The sequence below is a fragment of the Phodopus roborovskii genome, unplaced genomic scaffold (assembly GCF_943737965.1).
Source record: "Phodopus roborovskii unplaced genomic scaffold, PHOROB, whole genome shotgun sequence".
Classification (NCBI taxonomy): Eukaryota; Metazoa; Chordata; class Mammalia; order Rodentia; family Cricetidae; genus Phodopus; species Phodopus roborovskii.
The window spans coordinates 21,052,479-21,079,452 of NW_026126549.1; the positions used below are offsets into that span (position 1 = coordinate 21,052,479).

Here is a 26,974-nt window from a genome sequence, read left to right on the forward strand (position 1 = left end):
CAGGGTCTGCAATACTACCTGGCTACCCAGAAAAGCCAAGAGATGGGCCCCAGCTTACAGGCGGTGGGATCATGGTTCCAGCCACAGAATCCTGAGGCAAGCACCCTTCACTGTTTTGCCTTTACTATGTCAATTGGTAATATTAAAAAAAAAAAAGTCAAATCTTGGTTATTTCTCTCTTCCCTGGCCCTTCTGTGTGGTCCTGATCAAGGTTGGTTATATGGTGAATAGATCAAAGCCCATAGGCCTGTTGGGAGGTGAATTAGCATGGATGATTGGTTAAGGCCCCCTCCCATCCCCCCAATGGACTCCTCAGTGCCTGTGTGGCATCAAGCAAGTGGCACAGGCATCTGGCACCCCCATGGAGCATGCACTCATGCTGGGAATGGCGGGCTGGCAGCGCCTACCTGGGATGTGAAAGTGCTTGGGAGCCTGGTAAGAGGTTGGAGTGGAGGACCTCACATCTAACTGGCTATGGTATGGAGAGCTCCGGCCACTCTCAGGCCCTGGAGCATGCAGGCAGTGGTACCCAGAGAGAAAACAGGCATTAAACAAGGTAGCACGTAAGGAAGCCATGAGGTGATGGCAGCAGGGGTGGGGGTGGGCTGGATGTCCCAGTGTGCTCAGCTCCAGAGTGGAAGCAGCTTGCGCGTTCATGCAGCTTGTCGGCAGGAACAAGCTTGACCTTTTTCCTCATTTGACCCCCCAAGTCTGAGTCTGCCATGAAAACATCTTTACCTGCTTATCCTCCCACCCCGCCCTGCTTAGGCTCCTCCTCTAGTTTCCCCCTTTCTCCATTCAAACACTTGCCACTCCCCCTAGCTCAAGGTTAACCGGTTAACTGGCAGAGTGGGGCCAGGGCCCTCAGGTGAAGACCAGACCCCAACCTTGATGCTATGTGGATGTTCAGGCTGATGGGCAAGAGAGAGGAGCCTTCCTCTGACCAGGGTCACTGGGCTGCCTGCCATTCCCTCTCCTGGCAGTTCCCTACCCACATTTCTGTCACATACCCATCTTAGGGACTCAGGCTCACTAGTCACCAGAGTGGCCATGTTGCTATGGAAAGGGTATATTTTCCCTGTAGCCCAGAGACGTGAAGTGACCACAGTGTCCCTGCTCTTCATCTCCCTTTGGGTCTCCCTTTGCCTTACCTGAACGGTAATAGTGATGAGGTGAACGGGAGAAGGTGGGCGACATGCCTTGCCGACTGTAGGTGAGGGAATCGATGTATCCCGGACTGGAGGCCCGTCTCTGCCGGAGGTCTAGGTTCTCATAGATGTCCTGGAAGAGGAGGTGGGACTGTGAGCAGGGACTGTGGTGAAGGTCTTTTAGTGGGCAGGTGGGGCATGCTATGGAGTCTGGAAGTCTAGGAGCTCAGGCTTGAGTCATCCCGTAAGTTGAGGAGGGTGGGGGAGAGTTCCCAGACCTTCATGCACAACCCACAGTCTTTGACTAGACCCATATGCAGTTTCTGGAGTCTGATTAGGGATTCCAGAGACACGAAGGAGTCTGATAGACACATGGGTTTTTTTTTTTTTTTTTTTTTCCAGCCACTCCCATCCTTCATGCTATTGCTTGGTTGGGGGAAACATTTTGGGTTGAGAGATCAGGCCCCGGTGGTGCAGGGGAGGGATGGTCAGAGAGCCCTTCTTGGTCTTCATAAAGGAACACCACCTTTCATATATTTAAAAAAAAAAACATATTATATATCAGATTAATTACCTGGGAGTAAGGAGATAATGTTCCCAGTGACTTTAAAAGTGAAGAATTTGAAGGCAGCCATGGAGGGAGCAGAGGTAGAGAGGAGGACAAGAGGAAGGGACAGAACATGGTTAAATGGTAACACGGTGATAAGGTGAGGGCCTGCAGCTGCACCCTGGGGACTCTTTCCAGAGGACAGGTCACCTGGAATTCTAGAATGTCAGAACTGCTGGCAAGCGGTAGGAAGTCTTGGGATTATGATTCCCCTTCTTATTTGTGAGAGCCCAGGGCCATGCTAGGCCTCTCAGGAAAAGACTGGTGTTGATCTGCACCCAGGTTCCCCTACTCCAATCTCAGAGCTATTTTCTCAACCCTCTCCCGTCTTTCTCCTTTGTGGTTCATGAAGACAAAGCCTAGGGGAGCAGTATCCAAATTAAGGGCTAAGCAAGAACCACACCACGGTGGTGAATGCTGGAATGGTAAGGGGCATAGCAAACTGGAGACTCAGTCCACTTAGCTGGGTTGCTGTTTTCAGCTGTGATCAGAGCCATGTTGGAACACCTACTCAACACTGACCAGATTCTTAATTTCTAAGACAAGTAAGAAATGCACATTCTTATGTGAAAGCTCTTAACATTTACATGGTGACAGCTAATTTACATTTCTGAATGATGCTGCTAGGGAACCAAAACCATCTGGGGGTTGGCTCTGACCCAGGGGTCCTGGTCTCTAGTTTTAGAACTGGAGTCTGCAAATACTTGATTCATTTCTCCAGGCCCATTTTAGGAGCCAGAACTCAGAGACTCTCAGCACCGAACTCTTCAACCAAATGGAACCCAACCCTTATTGGTTGTCCTGTTGCTGTGGACATGTTGTCCTGTTGCTCCACCACACGAGCTAGTGGGTGGTGGAGCTGGGACAGAGACCTGCGAGCCTGCTGCACATCATTATAGCCCAAGCGCCTAGAATGGGGTGAGAAATCTCCTGGAATATGGCTGGCCAGGACCTATTTTGTGATAGCTATCTGCCTTCTCCAGAGAACTCTCCCTTATCTACTAACCATATAACGGCTTCTAAGCCCATGTGATGCAGAATCTTATTATATATATATGCGCCCTGTTCTGAGCATGAGGTTTGAAGTAAGGTTCAAAATAGAGAGAACATGCCTAGCCAAGGATTAGGGATGTCACTGTCCTTTGAGCCTGGTATGGTATCAGACACAGGCTTGAGTATCAGCAAGACTTTGCTGTTGTGAGAAAAGCAACAGCCCAAGTAATGAGTAGCTCTAGGCTTCCAGCTTGTATGCTGGTTCAGTAGGGTGTGGTAGGGTCTGGGGAGAATGGAGAGCCTAGTGATATGGACAGGGTCTGCTGTCACCACTAGATGATAGAAACACATGTTTTAATGCTTTATTTAAAGCCATACTTTTGGATGAAAGCACTTGGTGTCTACAAGTTGGCTATACACTCTAGGTTAGAAGGGTCTGGGGGCCAATACTGTGGTGGCCAAGTTGTCTATAATGAAGTTGGCTGGTATCTTGGCTCTTTCAAGAGTCCCAGAGAGGGCAAGATGCAATACCTCTCCATAGCCACATCTCTCCAGCATCTCGTCGGAGGTGTATCTGGAATGAGGCTCGTAGGAAATGAGGTCAGGGCGTTGCACCTCGTAGATGGACTTAACCTTGGGGAGAGCTGCCAGGTCTTTGTAATTAAGGATCTCATTATCCACTTTAGCCTGGGGAGGAGGGAAATGGACAGGAAAGAAGAAGAAAGATAAGAGGGAAAAGAGGAAAGAGAGACCAAAAACAAGGCACGAGAGGATCAAGCATCTCTAGTTTCTACTTAAAACGGTATTAGGCGCGAAGAGAAGAGCTGTAGATGTCAGAATAAGAGTGGTCCCAGAGGCTACCTCTTGAATAATATTGTTTGTGAGGCCCCAAGCTTTACTAGGATGACCTGCTCTAAATGCCACAATACCTCCCCAAAGGAAGTATAAATACTATCTTATAGACGTGGAAACTGAAGCACAAATGTCCATTAACTGGTGTCACAGACTGCAGTTGGAACACCACACCTGGATGATGGCTGCTGCTAAACCCAACAACACAAAGATGTCCCTAGTTTCAGCCATCTTGGTAACTCCCTTCTGGGGACCAGCTTATGCTCACCAATAACTTTCTCAATTTATAGATCCCTAACCTGAGCCCTGTGAGCCTGCTGTGACTAGTGCCTTTCTCCATGCCAGGGGCCTGCTGTCTCCCAGGCTGTAGATAGGAATCTGCAATGAGTACAGCCTGTGTTACAGTATCTTGTGTTGACCTGGGATGGAGCTCAATACTTTACTGGCTCAACAGTTGTCTGACATGTACAAAGCCCAGAAGTTAATCCCAGCACCATAAAAAAGAAGGGAAAAGTGGCTTATTCCCTGTGGCAGCCACATGGCAGTATTGACCAATGATGACATCACAGCAATAACTCTTCTTATTTTCTCTTGTCCAGGGGAAAAAAGGACAGGAATGTCCCATTGATGGGCACTGTCTGGGGTCAAAGAGGAAGCTGGATGTGAATCTGAATGGTGTCAAAGCCCACCTGGGCCTGGCAGGTTTGTTGTCCAGTATCTGTATGTTCTTGCTCTTGGCTCCTTTGCCCTGTGGTAAGCCATGCTGCTTACTCCACTGACCCCTGGCTCTGCCACCCACACTGCTTGTCTTCCTTCTGTTAGTCCCTCCCTTCTATTACTCAGTATTTCCTCCTCTGGGATGCCTTTTCTCAACTGGCTCTGGATGGTCAGGTCTCTTCCTTCATTGGCAGCATCAAAAGCGTGCACAGAGCCTTTATCTCCTGCTACTTGTCATGGTTACAGTTGGCTATCCATGGCCTGTGTGTGCCCAGTGTCATGAGGGTGGGTACCAGATCTGTCCATCATCATCTCTCCAGGGCAGAGCACAGTACTTGTCACAGAGAGGAAGCTCAGCATACAGTACATAACCACAGGGTCCTTGAGGTCGTCTAGCTTAATTTTTGTCACTTCTGCCTGTGTGAACGGACCTAAAGATGGGAGCTTAGACACAAATAAGGGGTCTGTTTTGTTTTTGGGCCTCTTAGCTGTTTAGAAAGGTCTCCATTAGCTTTGCAACTCCTTTTTATTTTTCTTTCATTTTGACACTTCTCTCTTCTGCTTCTAGTTATCACACACCGCTTCCTACATACAAACGTTCTCCCACCTCTACCGCCTCTCTGACCATCTAGCTGCTGTCTTGTCTGGTCTCAGTTAAGGAATGGGAAAGGAGGCACCTGGAATTGATTTTAGAATGCAGGGAGGTTTCTTTTGTCATTACCCTTGCTCGTGTTCCTTTAACTCTAAACTGTCCCCGTGGCTCTTGGTTTACTAGACTGTGTCTGAGAACAAGTCCACGTCCTCCCCACGCCCTTCTGTATCCTTAAGATCTGGTATGTCACCTGGAACAAGACAGGCATTGCCCAAAGGGTTTAAAAACATTTCACATGCTAGGTCAGGGGTAAGCAGAGCCCCGTAGCTGCTAAGAAGCGATACATACGCAGATGACTCGGTTAGGCGACCCAATGCTAGATCCAGGGGGTGAGATGGAAGTTTCAGATGTCCGTCTATGCTGTGGGAAAGATGAAGGCAGAGGGATGAGAAGCAAGTTCAGGCTTCGTAGGGAGAAACAGGTAGAGAATGCAGCTCTTAGGGGACTTCAGCAGTATGATTAAAGTACTCTGGCTTCTCTGTCCTTCCTCTCTATTCTCTGCCCCTTTCGACCTTGTCTGTGTGTGAATGGGGTCCAACAGACCTAGAACTTCATGCTGAATCTATTTTCTAGTTATCTGTAGCCATCTTTTTTATGTTTTTTTCATTTTATGTACCTACCCCAGCCCCCCCCCCACTTCTCCCGCTCCCCTCACCAATCCCCCTCCCCATCCCCTGTCCACTCCTCAGAGGGTGTAAGGCCTTCCTTGGGAAGTCAACAAAGTCTGCTATAGCTGTCATTTTAAACAGAAAGTTGTTCATAAAAGTTCATTTTGGGTTATCTCAGCCAATAATGTATTTATTTTAAATGAATAAAACTGCTTAGTATTCATTCCTTGGTAGCTTAGTAAACAACGCAGAAGCAAACGGAAGCTCACATCTTACACAATTCAATGACTCCTTGCAGTAGATCCTCTGCAAGCTGACATCAACTTAAGTGAAAAACCTTAAGACATCTGCCTCTGCACGGTGGCCATGACGGATTACCGGCCCCGGCTCCCAACAGCATGATGCCCTCTGTGCATCTCAGAGTGTTGCAGTTCGTAGTGCTGGGAAATACATGTGATTTAGGAGATCTCAGATTCCTGACATGCAAAAGGAAAATGGGCGTGCCTTGGGCCTGCTCAGTTTCCATCCATCTCCAAGCATTCCAATTGAGGCTAGAGAACGGCTTTTACCAAATGAATGAGAACTGGAGGTGGATCTGGGGACATGAATGAAGATGGAAACATCTGATGACACCACATCATGGAGTGATGAAGTGGAGTGTTTTGTTTCAAGCCTCCTGATTAGCTGGAGGAGGACTCTTGATTTGGTGCGAACACATGTCAACAGCTGTCCCAACAACACTTAATTTCCCCTTTGAATGAAAGAGTGTGGTAGCAACACTAGCTAGCATTTTTAAGACTCATACTCAACGACTAGTTCATTATCATTGAATTTATTTTGTTTATGGCCAGTGTTGCTTCTTTCTACACAGCAACCCCATTTCATTTTAGAATAAGGTCAGTTAAATGAAAAGGAGTTGGGTTGCTTTAAAGGAAGAAAAAGCGGAGTGGAGGGTACTGATACCAAGAGGTAGCACACAGAAGCAGCACAAAGTGTCTGGGTTCTAGGAAGAACCCAAGTTTGGGAAATTCTCCAGAGAGGAAACTGAGAAAAACGACAACTAGGTCTTCTTGTACTTTAAATGGGGCAGGCCTCAGGAAGTACAGCATGGGGGATTCACATATGGATTGGAAGGAATCCCGCATCCATTAAATGGATGAAATGGCAAAGGAGAAGGGTTAGTTAGCGGATTAGAAAATGTGCACCTGTGTTTTTTTGTTGAGAAGATTCTGGCAAGTAATGTAAGAGACATTCAAGGAAGGGGTCAGGTTGACAGCAGGGATAAGACTATAAAGGCATGTTAGAAAGCTTGTTGCTCCCCCATCCCTAACACAGATCTTAGGAGTCTCTCTCTGTGCATGAAGAGGCCAGAAACTCAACCTCTTCCTGCAGCCTGGGTGACCCCAACTGGGGATTCAGATTTACAGGCTTTCCTGGCATTTGTCACAGTGCAGCAATTTTGAGGGACCAGGGTCTCAGCTGGTCTGCTGTGTGCCTGGGGACAACAGTCTGTTTCTGCCTGGCTGCATCATTACTGTCAAATGACTCTCTTTAGACTTGATTTTCTCACAGGCAAGGTATAGATACAATTTTTTGCCCCATCTGTCTCAGGAGGTTGCAGGAATCCAGCCAGAGAAGAGCTATGAAGACATTCTGCAAACTATCAATTACTGAGATGATAGTAACTATCTTTATTAATAAATAACCTTAGGGTAGGGAAAAACCATGACGTAAGTGCCTCAGATTGGCTGCCATCTTGGCTGGTACAGTTATAATCTCACCCACCCTAGGCACACTTAAAAATCTCCCACGCATAAAGTCTTTTATTGTTCTTTCATTTACAAGATCTTAATCCTCCCCCAGCCCCATGAAGTAACTCTTCCCATTAGGGAGCCCGCAGAAATGGACACATGTTTGGGAGCTGGCATTCTCTGTACTAAAGCAGAGCTTTCCCAACCTGTGGCAAAAGGTAGCATGGAAGACAATGTCTCTTACCTTGAGCTTCTTCTCTGCCCTGGCTGCCTGCTTGCAGATTGGGTGCCAAACCTCAGAACCTAAGGGGCCAGGAAAATAACAAAGACTCAGATCTCTCAAAGCTCCCACTGACCAGAGTACACACCTCACCTTAGTTTGACAGCATGTATACCCTACATAGACAGCAGTCAGGAGGGGTCCTTTGTGTCTCCTGGCTTTCTTAGCTGCCCGTTGTCTTGGAGAGTCACTGATGTGCAAATCTGACTACACATATACCTTTTCAGGGTGTCTCATTCTTACTCATTCCTCTCAGCTCACAAGGCGTCCTCATGAACTTTCTTACCTGTCAGCTGGAGGTGACTTTTTCCTTCTCTGGGCTCCATGGTTCTCTGAGGTCTCTTCACAATACAGTATTAAGCCATTTAGCTTGTGAATTTGCCACCCTAAGTGGCACCTTCTAGGCAAGGATTGAGCTTTATCTGTGGGACTGTCTCCCACAGCATCTGCAGAGAGTTTGCCTTTAGTGGAAGTTCATGGGTTTGCAGGGTGAAAAGATGAACAGACGACTAGCCGTGAGTGACACATAGCAGGTGGCCAATAAATATTTGTTGAATGGATGAATGACAGAGGGGGTTAAAGAAAATGACAAACCGTGGTTAACCTCATCTTTCTTTTCACTTCAAAGACTTAAGAGAGAATTAGGACTTATGAGAGCTATTGCATTTAAGGGGAGGAGGTGTCATGGAGTCTATTCTGCTTGGGAACATTATCTTGACCTGGTAAATCCTCTGAGACTCCAGACCCTTCAAACTTAGTACACTAATGTTGCTAATACCAACATTTTATAATGGGTGGGGGGTCCAGTTGGCTGGCTCCAAACCTAAGAGGCCAATTTGGAAAGGCATGAAAAACAGGTGGTTGGTCACATGCCTCGAAGCCTCGAATAATGCACATTCCCCAAAGAAGGGACAGGTGTCCTGGATTAGAGAGGAAAAAATAGGAACATATTATCCCTCTGGAGCCACTCCTTCGGTAGCCAGCAAATGGCTCCATTCCTGAGCACCCAGATGGCAAATGTTTGTCTGACTTTGTTTCTAGGTTATGCTTTCCATGATGGCTGTTGCCTGGAGCTCCTAGGACTAGAATACCAGTGAAGGCACAGGGGTTTGGTGTGAGATCAAATAACCAGACTGGAGGGAGAGAAGAGAGGATCAGCCCCACATCTGTAGTCCAAAGTTCTTTTCTCTACTCAGCCCCTAATAGAGCCTCACTCTCTGGCTCCCAGTTTCCTCCTCTGAATAAACATTGAGATAACACTTGGTCTTAGAGATTATTTTCCCCTCCAAAGTTCTTACTCTAACGCTGGTTTTGTCTTTTGTGGGATAAGAACCCCCCACTTCTTATTGGCTGGTATTCCTTTTTCTTCTTCTTCTTATTTATTTTTCTTATTTTACATATTGATCCCAGTTCCCTCTCCCTCTGTCTCACCCTCCTCTCCCTCCCTCCCATGCCCCCTCCACCCTCCCATCCCATTCCCCACCCATGCACTCCACAGGCAGGTATTCTTGGATGTGTTTAATTATTCAAGAGGAGTTTGGTTCTGTCTAAAGTAACATGCAGTGGTTATCAGAGCCCAGTAGAGGGACTCTGGGTCTGAGCCAGTGATCACAGGGTGTGTCTGCTCTCAAGCAAGCTGTAGGTTGTGATCTTTTCCTTTTGGGAGTTTAAATTACAGAGAGCATTTCCGGTTCCTCTCTGAGTTGTTTCTGAGTCTACCAGGAGTTGTTTACCACTGTGGCTATGGCAGGAAACATATGTTCCAGGTCACTGTAGGAAATGCTTGAGATAGACATGGAGGTCTGATGAGGTCATGAAATTAAGCGAAAGACAAATAGGAAAGGTGAAGCAGGCAGACGTCCAGGCTGGGGGAAATGACAGAAGTGTGTGTGGGTTCAGACTAAATTGTCTCTCTCTCTGACTCCATGACATTGATATTTCTAGTTTGAAATAAAAATCAGCCACAAATGGCTATTAGCTTTACTTTGCATATAAGAAAGCATGTTTATATATGAACTGACAGGGAAGAGAGAAAGAATCAAAAGACATGAGGAAGATGCAATTAAAAATGAAAAAGGTAAGGAGTTATCAGATATCATATAAGTAATAAAAAGGGCGTGGGGATTGCTGGTAGCTAGCAATAACCTCAGATAAACATAAGAAAAAGTAATTTTTTTTTCTCATGAAGACTTGTGTGATATTATTATGGTCTTCTGAGAATTTAAGCCCTTTGCCACAAGATCAACAGAGAGAAAACACCCAGTGTGTTGGCTAGTTTTGAGTCAACTTGACACAGGCTGGCATCATCTGGGAAGAGAGCCTCAATTGAGAAAAATGCCTCCATGGGGTCAGGCTGTGGGTAAGCCTGTAGGTCATTTTCTTGATAGGTGATTGATGTGGGAGAGTCCAGCCCATTGTGGGTGGTCCTGGGCTCTATAAGCAGTTTGAACAAGTGATGAGGAGCAAGCCAGTAAGCAACACTCCTCCATGGTCTCTGTATCAGCTTCTGGCTCCAGGTTCCTGACTCATTTGAGTTTTGCCCTCACTGTTTTTGATGATGAATTGTTGTACGGACCTGTGAAATAAACCCTTTCCTCCCCAGGTTGCTTTTGGTCATACTGTCTCACCACAGCAATAGTAACTCTAAGTAAGGCACTAGGGAACAAAGTGTTCTTCCTTCCTTCCTTCCTTCCTTCCTTCCTTCCTTCCTTCCTTCCTTCCTTCCTCTCTCTCTCTCTCTCTCTCTCTCTCTCTCTCTCTCTCTCTCTCTCTCTTTTTTAATTCCCAACACAGTGCCTGGCTTATGTGAATGACTGATTGGATTCTCTCTTGGTATTTTTACAGTTATAGTGTGAAAGGCACCCAGAGAAGGATGGTAATCAGGTCAGGAAGGACACTCAAATCAGTCTCTAAGGCAGTGTCTTCACCCTGGGAAGCAATTCAGAGCTTTCCAAGGGAAAAGGCTTTCATTAAATTTGCAACAAGAACTTAGGGCAAAAATTTCAGGGAAGGAAAACTAACTTTCATGAATTGAATGTTCTTGCTCAATTGATAATGAGCTCCCATCCTCCACAAGTTTACAATTATACACCAGATAGGAAAGTGTTCGGCATCAACATTGTGGAAGGGATTTGTCATATGTTAATCATACTGATAGATTTTTAAACAGCAATCTCAATCTGTGGAATTCTTGTTTCTCCCCCAGTAGGTTTCTCCATATACATAAACATTTGACCTGTCTAATAATCCCAATGAGAATGCAAATCTATGAAGAGAGAGATTTCTAGCTATGTGTCCACAGGGACCAAAGAGACTCAACAAATACTCACTGAGTGAATGAGTAGAGAAAAGTGGGCTGATGACAAGATCCGGTCTGTAAAGACAATTGCCACCAAGCCTATTGACTTGGAGAGAACTAGCTCCCACAAGTTGTCCCCTGACATGTGTACCGTGGGAACTCTCTCTCTCTCTCCCCCTCTCTCTCTTTCTTCCCACTGAGTGGGCATGCGTGTGGGCATGTGTGCGCACGTGCACGTGCACACACACACACACACACACACACACACACACACACACACAGAGGAGCAAAGAAGCAAGATATTTGATGTTAGGCCAGTGCTTGGAGATTTGGGCAAACAGAGCAAGCTACCCTTTCATTTTGATAGCTACAATTCTAGACTGAGTGTGAGAGCATTCACTGGGTGGTGGCTAGTCAAGATGTAACCTGGGTGGAGCACTAGTCCAAAAACCTGGTGAAGATTCCTAGGCCCCCATGTTGAGTCCCTGTTACCAATTTCTTGGAGGTAGAGCTGAAAGTCAGAGCCAACAGCTCTCCAGTGACTTTATGATTTTAAAGACGGGAACCAGATGATTAAATACAATACAGTGTGCCAAGGTAATTTTCACGAATACTATGGAACAGAAAAACAAATTGTCCAAGATAGAGCTCTACCATCTTACAAGATCGGGACATGTTTTGCTTAAGCCCCTGGTCCAACAAGTCACTCTCTGAAACTGTCCCCCACAGTTCCAGGTTCTGTGGCTGAAACCTATTGTGAAGTAGTTATAGGGCCATCAGCTGACTAGAGGCAGAGACTCAAATCCAGCTTGGCTCAGGCCCACTTTCATGAGCAGCAGAACCAGCAGGATTAGTTAAGCACACCCTAGACCTGCAGCATCTGGGGCTGACAGGATGCTAGGATCCCACCCACCTCTCTGTGGGACTTCGGCATTCAGTTTGCCAATGCCTCTTTTAAAATGTCAGAGCTGGATCTGGTGTACTCGTCTTGCAGGATGCCCAGTGAGTCCGAAGTTCTGGGTCAGGACTATGTAAACACTTTTGAATCAGAATGTTTTTAGACACTGTGGGTTGCCACGATCCTCCCAGTTTCTAACTCATGGCCCTTCTCACTTGGTGATGAAGGTGACTGAGTTTCAGGTTTCTGACTCTGCAGGGAATTCTGCCTCAACAGGTTTCTTCACTAGATGGCTTACGACCTAGCAGGGCGAGGCTGCTCGGCATTCTGCCTCCACAGCAGTAGCAGCGCTGCCTCTGTGACATGAACCAGAAGTGACCTTAGAGTTGCTCCATTAATAATCCTACCCAGAGCCAGAGAGATGGCTCCGTGGTTAAGAGCACTTGCTGCTTTTCTTGAGGACCCAAGTTTGGTTCCTAGAACCCACACAGGCAGTTCATAGCTTTAACTCCAACCTCAGGCAATCAGCCTTCTCAGACATCCCCACTCATGTGCACACACTCGCAGACATACACTGTAGAAGAGGAAGTCTGTAGACACAAAGCACCTTAGTGGATACCAGACACTTAGGGGCAGGTGTGAGCGAGCAGACAACTGCTTAAAGGAGATTTCTTTTGGGGTGAGCTAGAGGTACACAGATGATGGTTGTACAGCATTGTGAATGGATCAAAGTCTTCTTCAATATGTATATATTTTAAAATGGTTACTTTGATGTTATGTAAATGTTTATCTCAAGAAAAGAGAAAACCCCTGCCCCATAACCCCCGAGGAAGTGGATTGCTTCTGCAGACTACAGGGCACTTCTTCCTCTGAGAGTGCAGTCTGTGGGAGGGGGATGAACAAGCTCTTCCCTTGGCTCTGCTGGGTATAATGGTATCACTGTTGCCATCATCTTGGGTGTCAGGGGGTCTTCCCCAGGCATCAGGCACTTGCTGCATTATTTAATGTGATATCCTATGAGGCTCGAGTCCTGGTTATGCTGTTTGCAGCTTTGCATTGGCCACAGCAACTCAGTCCTGCTCTGTGCCTTTGTTTCCCATCCTCAAAGTAGGAATTGATAATATCAACCTTGTGGGTTTGTTGTAAGGATTAATCACACACACACACACACACACACACACACACACACACACACACACACTCACATGCATGCCCCACATACCAGACAAAGAGAGACAGAGACAGGGATAGAGACAGACAGAGAGACAGAGAATAATAAACAACAATAATAGGGGCCGGAGAGATTGCTCAGTGGTTAGCAACACTTGTTGCCCTAACAGAGGATCTGATTCCCAGCTCCCACATGGTGGCTCATGAAAGTCTATAATTCTATTTTCAAGGGACCCAATGCCCTCCTTTGCCCTTCACATGTACCATGTGTATCCATCATACACATACATACACACAAGCAAAAACACAGAGCCAAACTTTTCTTTTTGTCTGTCTTTTCTAAAAATTTTGTTTTTATTTTTTTAGACAGGATCTTGCTATGTAGCCCAATGTGGCACTGAATTCATGATTTCTTTGCCTCCTTTCTCCCCCCCTTTTGTGGTTATGTGGTATGTGTATGTTTGTGTGTGTGGCTGCATGTGAGTGTGTGAGTATGCACACCTTTGTGTGCACATGTAGAGGTCAGAAGAGGATGTTGGCTATCTTTTATCTTCTCTGCATTATTCCCTTGAGACAGATAGCATCTCTTACTGTTTCAGCTAGATTGGCAGTGAGCTCTGGGGGTCTGCCTGTCTTCACTCCCTTATGCTGGGGTTACGGGCACACACACTCATGTCTGGCTTTTTACATGGGTGCTGGGAATTCAAACTCAGTTCCTCATGCTTGCATAAGTGCTCATATCCACTGAGTCATCTCCTTGTCCTCTTAATGTGTTCTTAATGTTATGATGGTAATATTGACACAGCCCAGCACTGATAAATGTTTGTCACCCTAGAGTACAGCCACCCCCCATGGGTTTGTCTTGAGCTCTGACTGGCAGAGCTAGCAGTACCTGGCTGTGCCCTGAGCCCACATCCTGTAGTTGATCCTCACAGCAGACCTGTACGGTGGTGAAGCCAAGGTCCCAGGAACTAAGATGTCTTAGCTGTTTGTTCACCTTTATCTTTCCAGGCTGCTGTGGGCCTGGCATTTGCCCAAGTGAGGTCATCAGAACCTCTCTGGGACTCCCCTGCTGAGCTCAGATGAGAAGGACACCTCTTTGCACAGCTGCTGGCTAGGGGCTGGCTTCATCCTCCTTCCCATCACATAGCTCCATGTCTGGAGCAGGAGAGCATGAGGCCAATGCAAAAAGATGCAGAGAGAAGACTGACCCGGAGACACTCAGTGGCCCTTCAATGAGGCTGATTCTAGATGCTTCTCAGTCCTGTCAGCCCATCAATCATTCCCTTTTCCCCTAATGTGGCTAGAGTTGAGTTCCTGCCACCTGAGAAGTCCAGACTAATAAAACCTCTCCTCAAACTCCGACCTGAGTATCTGACACTTTACTGACTTGCCCCGAAGGCAATTTTGTTTCTTAGAAAATAGAAGAAGCAACCAGGAAAATAGCTGCTCTGGACCTAATTTTGAGCAACATGAACAAATTGGCTGTGAAGTAGATGTGGCATGTGACTGGTGAGAAAATGGCCACATCACTTTAAGTTTGTGGTGACCTGATCCGAACAAGCTGCAAATAGACTTTGGACATGCAAGCCTCAGATACAACACTGTAATATTTTCTGTGATTCAAGATGTCAGGTAACCCTTAAAGTCTGGAGGAAAAAAAGAGAAAGAGACAGCTCATCAAAAATTAAAATGTACTCAATTTAAAATGAAATGTGCCTAGTACAGGCAGACTTGAGGAAATAGCAATTTAGTAAAAGAATAAGAAGTCTGAAAAATCTAAAATTACATAGCAGGATTGGGGAAACATAAGTTTTAAAGTTTTTAAGCATAACTCCTACGATCTGAACTAGAGAGACCCAGTTGAAAGTGATAACCTTGATGTGTGATAGCAACCCACTTGGCAACTGTGCCCCAGCAAGTGGTTGGAGCAGATTTGGGCATCAAGAATGTGGGCTGGCATGCCATCATTGGAGACAACTGCAGGCCCTCAGTGGGACATCTACTGGCCTGGTGCACCTGTCATAGTGACCTGTCAGGAAAAAGAGGCCTTTGCTAAATGTCAGTTGTGCCTTCAGCTGTGGCAGGATCTACCTCCCACTACCAGGTCCTTGCATCATCTGAACTAAAAAAAGTGGTCTGAAATAGCCTCATCTCTGCAGAGAAGGCTTGGCATAACTCTCAGAGGAAGCCTGGGATCTGTGGGGTTTGTGTTAACACAGAGAAGAGGCCCTTCATTTTACTTTTGGATCATGGCATTGCTCCAAAGTCAAGTGAAAGACACAGACTTCTTTCTAGAGGAACTTTTACATGTGAAATTTGTCAAGCAGTTTCAAGAGATTCACAGTATCCAGAGGTCAACTATGAACCTCTGGTTAAGAGTTTGGTAATAGAGTCCGGAGACATGACTTGGTTGGTAAAGTGTGTGTTGTGTAAACATGAAGGCCCGAGTTTGATTCCCAGAACCCATGTGAAAAAATCCAGGCACGGTGGTTTACACTCATAATCCCAGTGCTGGAGAGGCAGGAAAAGGCAGATTTCTGGAGCTGTCACCTTTTCTTACTTGGCTGGCTCTAGGCCTGTGAGAGACCTTGACTCAAAAACCAGTGTAAGTACTAGAGAGATGGCATAGCAGGTAAAAGTGCTTGAAAAGCTAATAGCCTGACTTTATTACCTGGAATCCATATTAAAAAAACAAAACAAAACAAAACAAAACATAACACTGGATGCAGGCAGTGCACATATCTGCAATCCCAAGACTCCTAAGGTGAAATTGGAAGTGAGGACAGAGAATCACTGCTAGCCTGGAGTAGACAGTGAAGTTCAGAGAAGAGAGGCCCAGCCGCAACAAGGTGAGAACCATGTCCTGAAAACTGTCCTTTGAACTCCATATACAGAGTGTTGCTCAGTTACACGTCTTCCCATTGATAAAACAAACAACAAACCAGGGTGGACAGTGCCTGAGGAAGGTCACTAGAGCACTGGAGGCTGTTTTCTAGCACACACACACACACACAGTAGTAACACCAGGACTACAGATAACAGATAAAGCAAAGTGCTTTGAAGAAACCATAGTAGACAGACTAGCCAAGTGTTGTAAGTTCCCTAAGCCCAAGGCCTTCTGAAAATGACAAGGTAGGTAAAGTTTTTGGATCACCTGGTTAGAATAAGTCAGAAGCCTTTCAATGCATTTCCATTATCCCCAAACTTTCCCTTCTCACAGATTGCCGTTGCCATCTCCCCTTCAATGGATGCAATGAGGAGCACTGGAGACTCAGTACCATACTTGACAGCACAGATGCTGAAACAGTGAGTAGACTGTGATGATCACTATGTTTCTCATGTTTAACACTGGCAGGACCCATAGTTTACTACAATACTTCTATTAGCAGTGTAGGGACAAGCCGGGCATGGTGGACCATGCCTTTAATCCCAGTACTCCAGAGGCAGAGGCAGATGGCCCTCTGTGAGTTTGAGGCCAGCCTGGTCTACACAGCAAGTTCTAGGACAACCAGGGTTGTAACACAGAGAAACCCTGTCTTGAAAAACAAACAAAACAAACAAACAAACAAATAAAAAAAAAAACCCCAAAGCAGTGTAGGGTCTGTCCTAGTATTTCAAAATGCATTCTTCAAATAAATATGCAAATGATAAGAGATAACCTTATGCGTTCCAGTGCTAACTGTCTCTGATGTGGCAGTGGGGAGGGGAGTGGCACATGGTGCAGCTAGAAGGCTGGATAAAGACCGAAGCCTGCCTTCCTAGATGGAGGCATATTTAGGAGGAGGAGGAGGAGCATGTGCGCCACGTTTAGAGCCCAGCCCAGCACCCTTGTCTGTAGACTTGGGTCTTTGTGACTCCAGTGTAAGTTCTGTCCTGAACCTGCAGTGTTTCAGCTTTATTTTGCTACACTAAAAGCAGTGACCTAATTTCCTGGGGAAGCCCAAATGAAGGGTTTGGATAACAGATTAGAAGTCTGGCCTCTTTACAGAAACAGTTGAAAGACAGAGTGCATAGCAGAGCTTAAGACAAAGAAAAGGAAACTTGCTGTAGTCTCCTGGGGCCCCAGAAGTCCCCCCAGACAGACATCAGACATCTCCCAAGTAGAGTCCATCAGAAAGCTATCACACAGTGACTAAAACACAAAGTAGCAAGCCAAAGATACTCCTTTGGCAATCATCTACCAGAAGCAGCCTGTCCTGCTGCAGAGCGGGAAACTGAGTCTATAATGAGGACCCTAATACTCTGTGTCTCTGGCCCACCCACCTCCACACCCCACTCTAAGGGCTCTGGCACCTTCACATTCTTTCTGTCCTCTAGTGTTCCTGGGGTGTATGTCTGTTCTTTCTGCACCATGTCTGGGGACTTTTCACCTGCTACCCTCACTGCCTCCACAACTTTCCTCTCCTCTTCATCACCCCCACCCCATTACCCATGCTCCCTGGCCTCCTGGTCTTCTGATCCGTCCCCACTGTCCCTAGATCTGCTCCTCAGAGCACTTCCCTACTTTGTTATTGGTATTGTTGCTTCTATTTGATTAATGCCTCCCTCTCCGTTTCTGACAATAAACTCCACCAAGCATGCCTGCCTTTGTCTCCAAGCACAGTGCTTGGCTTGCAATAGACAGCTTTGAGTGGTGTGACCTTCATTGGAACGGATCAATGAGAGATTGACACAAGCCTCACTTGACAAGGGAAGGAAGAGAGCCAGAGGAGGGAGTCACTCCTCAAGATCACAACCCCTCAATGGAAGTGCTGACACTTGAACTCAGGACTCAACTCGGCTCACTCATTCCACTCCGGTGCTGCCATTTCTTGACTTGTGGTGTTACTACTCTGTGAGTGTATTCTAGGCTCAGCTCCCAGTGGTAACTGAAACTTCTGGTGGCTGCCGCCCACACATGACACCCAAATCAGAATCATTATGACTCTAGCACCCATGGCCCAAGCCCCCTCATTCCAGATCACTCAGCAACCCCTGAGGCCCCTCGTACTCTGCAATTACTCCCACTCTCCCACGAGCCAGAAGGGTAGAGATGGGGATAATTAATGAGAAGGTGACAACTCTTCTTCACTACCAAGAATATCTCCCACCTCCTGGAGGCATTTATGCCTTAAGTTCTACAGTGTACTTTCTCTCCCAATCACAGAGCTGTTGGCTTGACTCCATTGCTTAACTCCTTCAGCATCTGTGGGAAGCTGGGTCATTAAAGTTCCTAACTTATGGCTGGGAACTCCCTGAGGGCAGGGCCTTTGCCTCTGCTGCTCCTTCCTGTCTCCCCAGCTATTAGAACACTACCAAACACATGCTAGGTCTCAGTAGATACAGATGCTAAGTGAACAAAGAGAGGACTTTCTCTGATCAGGGATTTACTAGACTTGTTTCTTACAGGGGCATCTTGAAGTTATCAGACAGGTTAGACAATCAAGGTCCAGAGAGGTAAGATGTTTGTCTAAAGTAAACCAGTTAGTAAGCAATAGTGCCTGGCAATCCAGTCTGAAGCAGTCTAGGCCAAAGTGCCGAAGGGGAAAGGTGAGGATTTGAAGTTAAGCAGGAAGGTAAAGATGCTGAGTGCTGGCTCAGAAGTGCACAGATGGGGATGTGAGTATGATTGCAGGTTCAACGCCAGGAGGTTGAACAAATGAAAGGAATGCTTCACAGCAGATTTTTTTTCAACCCAAGTGCAAACTTCACATCCTTGTGATGCCTGGCTTACTAAGACTGGTAATTCAGGGACCTGAAGCAGGAACCACTTGGGATCGTGGAGGGTGTTGGTGCTCAGGGGGAGCCACAAGTATCAGACCTGAATATTAGTCAGGTTCTAAGTCCTGTGGGGGAAGTGGGGAGAGCCTGGAGGGAATCTCAGGCCAAGTTCTTGTTGGCCTGTACACTGGTTCACAAAGGCATCTGCCTTTCTCTAAGTGTGTTCTCTCTCTCATCTATACAGCCAGGTCTGTAGTTTTAGGGCTTCAAGCAACACCCTTCCCCTCTAGCTCCCAAGTAACGGCATGTTCAAGGGAGCTGTTGCAGGGTCCCAGAGTGTTTGAAATGGCCTCTTCATTTAGTTTCACACAGAAACCCCTGCCCAGTGCTCCCTAGCTCTGGGCCAGCAGGTCTCAGCTGAGGATGATTTTGCCCTCTTCCCTATATACTAGGATATCAGGCAATGTCTGAGACATTTTTGGTTGTCACAATGGTGAATGCACATTATCGGCACTTTCAGGGTGTAGACCAGGGATGCTACTAAATATCCTACTCACACCGAAGAATTGTCTAGCCTCAGATCTCAACAGTGCTGAGGTTCAGTAATTGCTGTAGGAACAGAAGGCAAAGGACAGCTTGAGGGACTTCCTGGCTTTGGGCATCTGTGGTGAGGACAAAATTCCTAAGAAGACCCACTCCCTGTAACTGGCCTCTGGACTCAGGGATATTTTCTGGAGAAACCCTGAAGGACTCTCACTCCTCACCAAGAGCATTCTTGGCGAGGCTAATCATAGTGACTCAGCCAGCACCCTAGATATTCCCAGTGTCACAGTCTAATCTCTTCCTCTCTGAGTCCCCACAGCCTCTTGCACTTTGCTTGTACTTGGTCCCCCTTGGTTTATCTAAGAGTTGTTGATCTCCTCCCTGCCTCTCAGCCCTCCACTGGCCCCACAGTACCAGCTCCTCTCATGTAACATTATTATGAGGAGGGGTCTGCATCATGAGAGCAGACTTTCCATGATTGAGATCAATACCCTTATGGAATAGATCTCCACGGACCACCTTGTCCTTTCCAGCATGTCAGGATACAGCAAGAAGGTAGGGTTGGCGTGAAAATAGGCCATCAGCAGACACTAAATCTGTAGGCACCTTGATCTTGGACTTGCCAGCCTCCAGAACTCTGAGCAATACATTTCTATCATGTATGAGCCACCATCTATGTTAGTTTGTTTTACAGCCTAAACAGACCAAGGTATCAGCTCTTATGCTTTGAATCTTAAATGTCTACCATAGGCTCATACTGGGGATGCCTGTTTCTCAGCTGAGTGCCATGGGAGGCCAAGGTGCCTTGAGGAGGCTGACAGAAGGAGGTCACTACAAGTGGGCCTTTGAAAGTTGTAGCCTGAGCCCTGGTTCGGGCCTTGCTTTCTCCCTGCTTCCTTGTTCACCATGATATAAACAGGATATATCACAAGGTCCTTGCCATGATGGACTGAAAACCCTTCAACAAAAAGGAGGCTCTTCTCCCTTTAAGTTCTTCTTGTCAGGTTCATCGGTGACAGTGATATAAAGAGAATAAGCATAACCAGTTATCAGTCACTCACCAGGAGCTGCGCTCTCGGCCCTCCTGTAGGGACCTTCCCTGGCATGCCCCCACCATACCTTCCCCCTTAACATCATTTGTCATGGCTGACAGTCAGCCATTCATGTGAGTATTGTGTAATACCTAGTTCCTGCCTTGGGCTGTAGGGTTGTGATGAGGCAGAGCTTTCACATGTTAGGGGCCCTAGAAGTAACTGCTATTGTGAAGTTGATTTGGTGGTGGATTTGTTCAAGTCTAGAAACAAGGTTTGGTGCCAGTGGGGTTGGAGAGGCCTGGAAAGGCCTTTAAGAAGAGCAGAGCTAAAAGTGCCATGATGTACTAGGATGCGGGGCTGGACCAAGCACAGAGGGATGAGTAAAATCTGGAGATAACTGGGTGGCCAAGGCAGGAGTCTTGGGACAGAAGGGCTAGCTCTGGGAGGGGGGAAGCCCCTGTGGCTTTCACCCTGGGAGCCCTGACAATAGCCTACTATGGTGCTCTGAGATATGGGGAGTTGCAACGGGATGGATCAGGACAAGAAGAAACTGTGTGAACTCAGTAGCCTGGGCATCTCCCTGAGGTTCTCTGACCCCTTGGCCTTGTACAGCTCACCCTCCCATCCCCAGGTGGAGCCAGAGGAATTTGCTGAGAGTATTGCCAGGGAAGCAGGCCAGTGGAGCAGCCGGTGCAGGCACACAGGGATGGAAGGCAGATTACATGTCACTTCATATTAGTCACTCCCGCACCTTTCCCCATCCACCCAGAGAGGAGAAAATTAATCGCAATCTTGAAGACCAGCCAGCAGCAATGGTAACATTGAAATGGAAGGAGATTATCTCTTTTCCAGCCATGAGCCTATCAGAATGCCTTTGAGGGCCAGATTCGCTTACCTGTGAGATACATCTCCTCCCCTTCAGTGAACATCTGGTGGCAGCGTACACATCTGGCACAGGTGGGATGGTAGTGTTTCCCTCCTGCCTGTGGAAATCAGGATACGGAGCAGAATATCAGAATGGAGGCTACTGTCCAGTAGGGGATGGTGGGGGAACACTTCCTGCGTATGCTGGTGGTTTTGGTGTCTCTCTCCACGGCCCTGTGGTTGGCTGGGAGGCTGCCCAGAGGCATCCACAGCCATGAGAGTCTACCCAGATAGCTTGGTGATTCCTTCATGGGTCCTGGTGGAAGCTCAGGGGATTTCCCTGGACATGTACATGGCAATCAGAGGCCACTACTCCCCATCCCCTCATTGCTCACACGGAAATGTTGCTTTGAGGACTGCCAGCATGTGTGGGGGGCCCCAACACTAGTGATAATGAAGGTCACTGTAAGTCCCATGATATGAACACAAGATTTCATAACACTGTCCCAGGATAATGAAAGAGAAGGGAGGGACACACACACACACACACACACAGAGAGAGAGAGAGAGAGAGAGAGAGAGAGAGAGAGAGAGAGAGAGAGAGAGAGAGAGAGGGAGGGAGAGAGAGAGGGAGAGAGAGAGAGAAACATACCAGTTCAGTACCATGCATCAAGCATTATTTAAAACACACTCATCTAAGAATGAGAACAAGCACGAGGCTTAGAGTCTTCACAAACAAGAAAATTTGGCTAGAATGATACTCATTTTGGGTTGTCTTCAATTGGCAAATAGCTCTGTTTTCCCATTATGTTGTACCAGTTGTCTGTTAAGTGAGTTAAGTTAAAGACAGATTAAAGTGTTAGGTAAGGCTGAGTGCATGAAGTTTACAAACATGGCAAGAATTATGAGAATAGCTTAAGAGGGACTGATTTTTTTTTTTTAAAGTAGACTCAGTCTATAAATTACATTATGTGAAAAACAGGGCCTGCCTGGGAGCTCCTAATGCCTGGGCTAGATGGCTGCACTTGTATCTCTCGACCTGAGCCTGGCTATTCTAGCTGGGATAGGGGTGGTGGTGGTTTTTGAGGAAGCTGTGTTTGAAGATCTCCCTGGAAACTGGTAGCAGTGTCAGCCCCTCCCTCTCCCCTCCCCTCGCTTCGGCATTAGATACTAGAACCCCATCTCAGAAGACCCAGTGATGTGTAAAGGGCCTTTGGTGACAGACCTAGAATTTGCCAATGGGAGGAGTCGCACAGAGTCTGGGATGGAAAGTAAAGCCTGTTTTGAATGAATTTTTTCCTTATCAGTGCAGGTATTTTTAGGGGAGGGATGAGGTACATGGATGACTGTTGGGGTCATGAAACTCCCTTCTCTAAGCCATTACTTGGTCTGACATTAGTTCCAAAATCACAACTGTGTAAAGAAATCTTGTTTCCAAACAATCTTAGGGGTGGGGTTCTTGGAATCAGCAAGAATGTGAAAAGGGTAGTTTCCCACAACAGCAAAAGAATCTTCAGTGTCCCCTTTCTCCATTCTTGGTTGTTTATGTGGCTCCGCCAGTGAGAAAATGTCCTAGTTGTCAACCTAGTACGCTGTGTTCAAACTTTAGGAAGAGGCTGCTGTTTTTTCCAAGCAAGGAAGTTGTGGGACTGATTCTCCTGTACCATGACAAGGATAATCAGCTTAATTAGTAGCCTCTTCCTACTGTGTCTCCTTACCATTTCAATTACAGGGCCTTTTTTGGTCCTGATTCCCACCCCACCCCCATCATAGCAACAGTGGTTCTGCAATACTGAAGTATACATCTTCTTAAATGTCATACCTGCCACCCTGCCCCCGATGAAAGAGACGGCACTCTCCTCTAGCAACCTTGGTCCTGGATGGCTTAGAAAACAATGGGGGAGAAGGGAGACTGCCAGGTTCACCCAGCATAAGGGAACCGAGGCAGAGAGATGCAGGGGGCCATTTCACTCATTAATAAACTGAAGTGAAGAAAGGTAGCAGAGAGTTGGTACCCGAAAGGAGGCCGTGTTAGCGAGCACTGAGGATGGCAGCAATGGTTGGAGGCAGAGCAAGAGCAGGCTATGGTTTATTTTGCTGAGGGCATAGGAAGGATGGGATTGACGCTCAGCATACTGAGTTCTATCCCAGGAGAAGGAATCATGCTATGGCCTTAGAACGGGAATGTTGGGACAAGAAGACAAGAAACAGTTTTAAGTGTCTTCAGGATACTGGAAATGTGCTGGTCCTATAATGGGCAACTGCCTAGCCAGCATCCTTGCCCATCTTTCAGAAATAGCATTAAGCTTTTGTTCAGCTGGACCACCTGCTATCAGGCCATATGGTTTTATTGTGTTAGCCCCACCAAGAAGCTGATTCCAACTCTATGGCACAGTGGGTTCATGGATGGGCCTGAAGTTATCCAGAGAGCCCCCCCCCCCAGATGTTTGCTGAATAATTAAGAAGGAACAGTTTATTATCCATCATGGATGTGGCTGATAGGATATAAACCCGAGCAACTGGTGTTCAATAACCCAACCCCAAAGCAGAATCTTTTTCAGAATAAAGGCAAAGCAGAAGAATGTGGAGCCAAGATGCTCAAAGATTCAAGTGATCTCAATCAGCCTCATTCTCCAGCTGTGTCAAAATTCAGAACGATGCCCACACTCTTATTATGGGAATGGATACATTTCCTTTTCAGCCCCTGTGATTTGAGTGTAGCCTCTGCCTTCCAACTAAACAAAGTCCTGCTTAGCATATCCATTAGGAATGAAATGACAGTCTTCACTATTGACAAAGACTGCCCTGGAAGTAACTTGCTTAAGGTTTCTTGGCTAGACATGATAAAATTAGAATTCAAATCCATGATTTTTCTTTTTCTTCTCCCGACCCATGAGAATCTGAGAGCCGTAGGCACTACTGTGGGATCCAGAAGGCTGCAGTTCCAGATTCCATCTCTGCTGCTGACCTTGGGAAGGCATCACTTGTCTCGGGTCTCCCTTTTTTTCATCTGGGATATCTGACTGCTAAATGACTTTCCCAGCTCAAAGTAGAAATGTCAGTCAGTCTCATATGCTGAAGGAGCTGGTACAAATAGGCTCTACGGGAACCCAGTCACAGCTGTCTTGAAGGGAGAGACGGCCACATTGGGAAACAATAGCATTGCTTGAGAAAAAGCAGCCACTAGAAAACCTTGCCAGTCGCAGCCTAGTGTGCATCAAGATCCCTTCTCTTGAAAGAAAATCCAGCTTTGGAGGCCTCTGCTCCACTGGCTCTACAACTTGCTGGATGCTTCTCCATCATTTACGCAGAAGCAGTCAGCAATTCCTATTTAAGGCAAATTTCACCGAAGGCACCAGCCTTTCCCAGCCCCCCTCTCCCTTAACTTTGCTACATTTGACCAATATTCCTATATAAGGTAAAATTTCCCCACATGCACCAGTCTTTCCCAGCACCCTTATCCCTTAACTTTGCTACATTTTGACCAACATTCCAATTGACCTGCCATGTTTCCTGAAGCTCTATCTTTTACATTGTTTTCAGTTTTCTTATCATATCCTGTGTGTACATGCACATACAGGTCTACATATGTGTGCAGGTTCATGTGTGGGTATGCTTGTGGAGGTCTTAGCTATCATCCCCCCAAGAGCTGTCCATTTAAAACTATTTTTATGTGTATGACTACTTTGCCTTCATGTATGTCTGTGCATCATTTTCATGCCTTGTGTCCACAGAGGCCAGAAGAAGGCACTAGATCCCCAGGAGTCACCATATGGGTGCTGGGAATTGAACCTGGATCCTCTGGAAGTGCGTGCAGCTAATGCTCTTAACCTGAGCCATCTCACCAACCCCTTCACCTTGATTTTGGAGACAGGGTCTCTCACTGGCTTGAAACTTACCAAGTAGCCTTGGCTGGTTGAGCAGTGAACACTGGGGACCTGCCTGTCCTTGCTTCTCCAGCGCTGGGATTGCAAGTACCAACTGTTTGCACCTGACTTTTTTGCTACATGCTCTGCGGATCAAACTCAACTCACATCCTCGCGTTTCAACGGCAAACACTTTACCACCTGAGCCATCTCTGTAACCCTCCTCCTATATCCTCAATTATTTCTCTTCTTCTGGTAACAATTCTTACCTCTTTGTGCCACTTGCAGGCAACCACTTCTCACAGCTGGTGCTAGCCCGTTTGCATTCTGTCCATCTCTCCCCTCTGTCTTGGAAAATCTGCCTATTCTCACTGTACCATTACTCATTACTAAGGGTTAGGCTTCTCCAGGTCTAGGCTTTGATATATGTTCCTGTGTGTCCTCTTGAAACCTTCCTGGGATTTCAATCACAACCCATCTCAGATGCTCTCCAGGATTCTGCCTGGGTCACCTGGCTTCTCTTCTAACTCCAGTTCCACAGATGCCATAATCAGCTTTTTGTCACCCAGACTCAACACTCTGGTACAACTTTGGCTTCTTCTTCCTCAGTTCCCAAATTCTCAAGTTGTCCCACAGTGTCTGAGCTATTGAATTTCTATTTTCATGAAGCTGGAGACAAAGGTGGTTGCCCTTGGTACGCAGAGGCTCCCTGATGACTTCTCTCCTAGATTCCTCCTGCTACCTTCTCTGAGGTGAAGCTCTTGCCAGGTCATTCCTGCTCAGTCTCTCCACAACTCCCCAGTGCCCAGTGAATCATACATAGACTCTTTATTCTTGTACCCCACACCTTTGGAAACCTGGGCCTGTGTGCTTTCCTTTCCCTCTGCTTGGCACTCTTCACTGGTCCTTGGAGATGCTTAATTATTTAGTAACTCACTCCATCTGTTTATCTGATTGTTTCTGTTGCCCTACAGTTAATTTCCCATATCACATCCAGTGCAGTTTTAAAAAACATGCAATCTTATCATGCTACTCCAAAGGATTTCCCCTATACTTACCATAAAACCAAAGATCTTAAGCAAGGAATAGGCACTCTGTGACACACTCTGCATCCCCACCCTCAATTTTCAAGGTCATGTTGGCCTTTCTCCCTGTTCTGTGCCCTAGCTTTTCATACACTGAACACATCATCCTCAGGTCTCTGCTTCAGTACCCTCCCCTCACACAGGCCTGTCCTGATTGCTATGCTCGCCTGCTGAGCCTACATGTGACTGTTGAATATTTTTTAACTTAGTCCTCATGGTAACCCCAAGGAAATGGCAGCACAAATAATTCTGCCTACAGTAGCTAAACTAGCCTGCCATTCCTTAGCCACTGTCAGATGCAAATCTGAGGTCGACAGACGCAAAGATCATCACCTCAAACAGGAGTATGAATTAGCAGTAGAAAGATGTCATAACTCAATTGTCCCTATCCATATGGTATTATTTTTCCTGAGCTCTTCAAGGTAGATGGCCCAAAGTATGGGCAGGTAGCATCTAGCCCCACAGGGTGTGGAAAGAAAGGCTAGGAAGGCCAAGGACTCAGCAAGGGGCTGTGGGTTGTCTGTCACTGGCAGAGAGAGAGAGAGAGCTGTGCCTCAGAGGCTGGGGAGAGCTGTTGCCATGGTGATGGACCAGCCAAGGAAGGGCTTACAGAGCAAGCTGCTAGACAAAGCTGGTTCTTACATTAGCACATCACCAAAGCCAGGAGCCAGGAGGAAAATCCTAATGGTTACTCCTCAGAAAGCTTCTGGAGTCTGAATCCAAAGGAGCAACTGATTTTCCCAGCACAGCAGTCTTTGAACCAAGAATTATTTTGTTCACATTCTATTTTTGGGGTGCTCAGATCTTGGCAAGGTTATCTGGTCAGGGCCATGCAGTAAGGTAACTCTGGGAGATTGAAGCAATGGGAGAAAGGGCACAGGGTGACTTTCTCTTCTTCAGTGATG

At 46.7% G+C, this 26,974-nt stretch overlaps 1 protein-coding gene across 8 annotated transcripts in view; it reads right to left on the reverse strand.

Moving 5' to 3' along the window:
- Ablim3 (actin binding LIM protein family member 3) overlaps positions 1-26,974 on the reverse strand; it is a 114,702-nt gene that overhangs the window by 16,997 nt on the left and 70,731 nt on the right. For 2 of the 8 annotated variants that reach the window (XM_051201134.1, XM_051201141.1), the window contains 7 exons: positions 21,150-21,237; positions 7,573-7,631; positions 5,258-5,329; positions 3,280-3,435; positions 1,723-1,752; positions 1,152-1,281; positions 408-506 (listed from right to left, as the gene is read on the reverse strand). In XM_051201134.1, coding sequence (XP_051057091.1) covers positions 408-506; positions 1,152-1,281; positions 1,723-1,752; positions 3,280-3,435; positions 5,258-5,329; positions 7,573-7,631; positions 21,150-21,237 — 634 coding nt within the window. The remainder of the gene's footprint in view (positions 1-407; positions 507-1,151; positions 1,282-1,722; positions 1,753-3,279; positions 3,436-5,257; positions 5,330-7,572; positions 7,632-21,149; positions 21,238-26,974) is intronic. The other 6 variants (XM_051201138.1, XM_051201136.1, XM_051201135.1 and 3 more) reach the window with 5 other exon arrangements.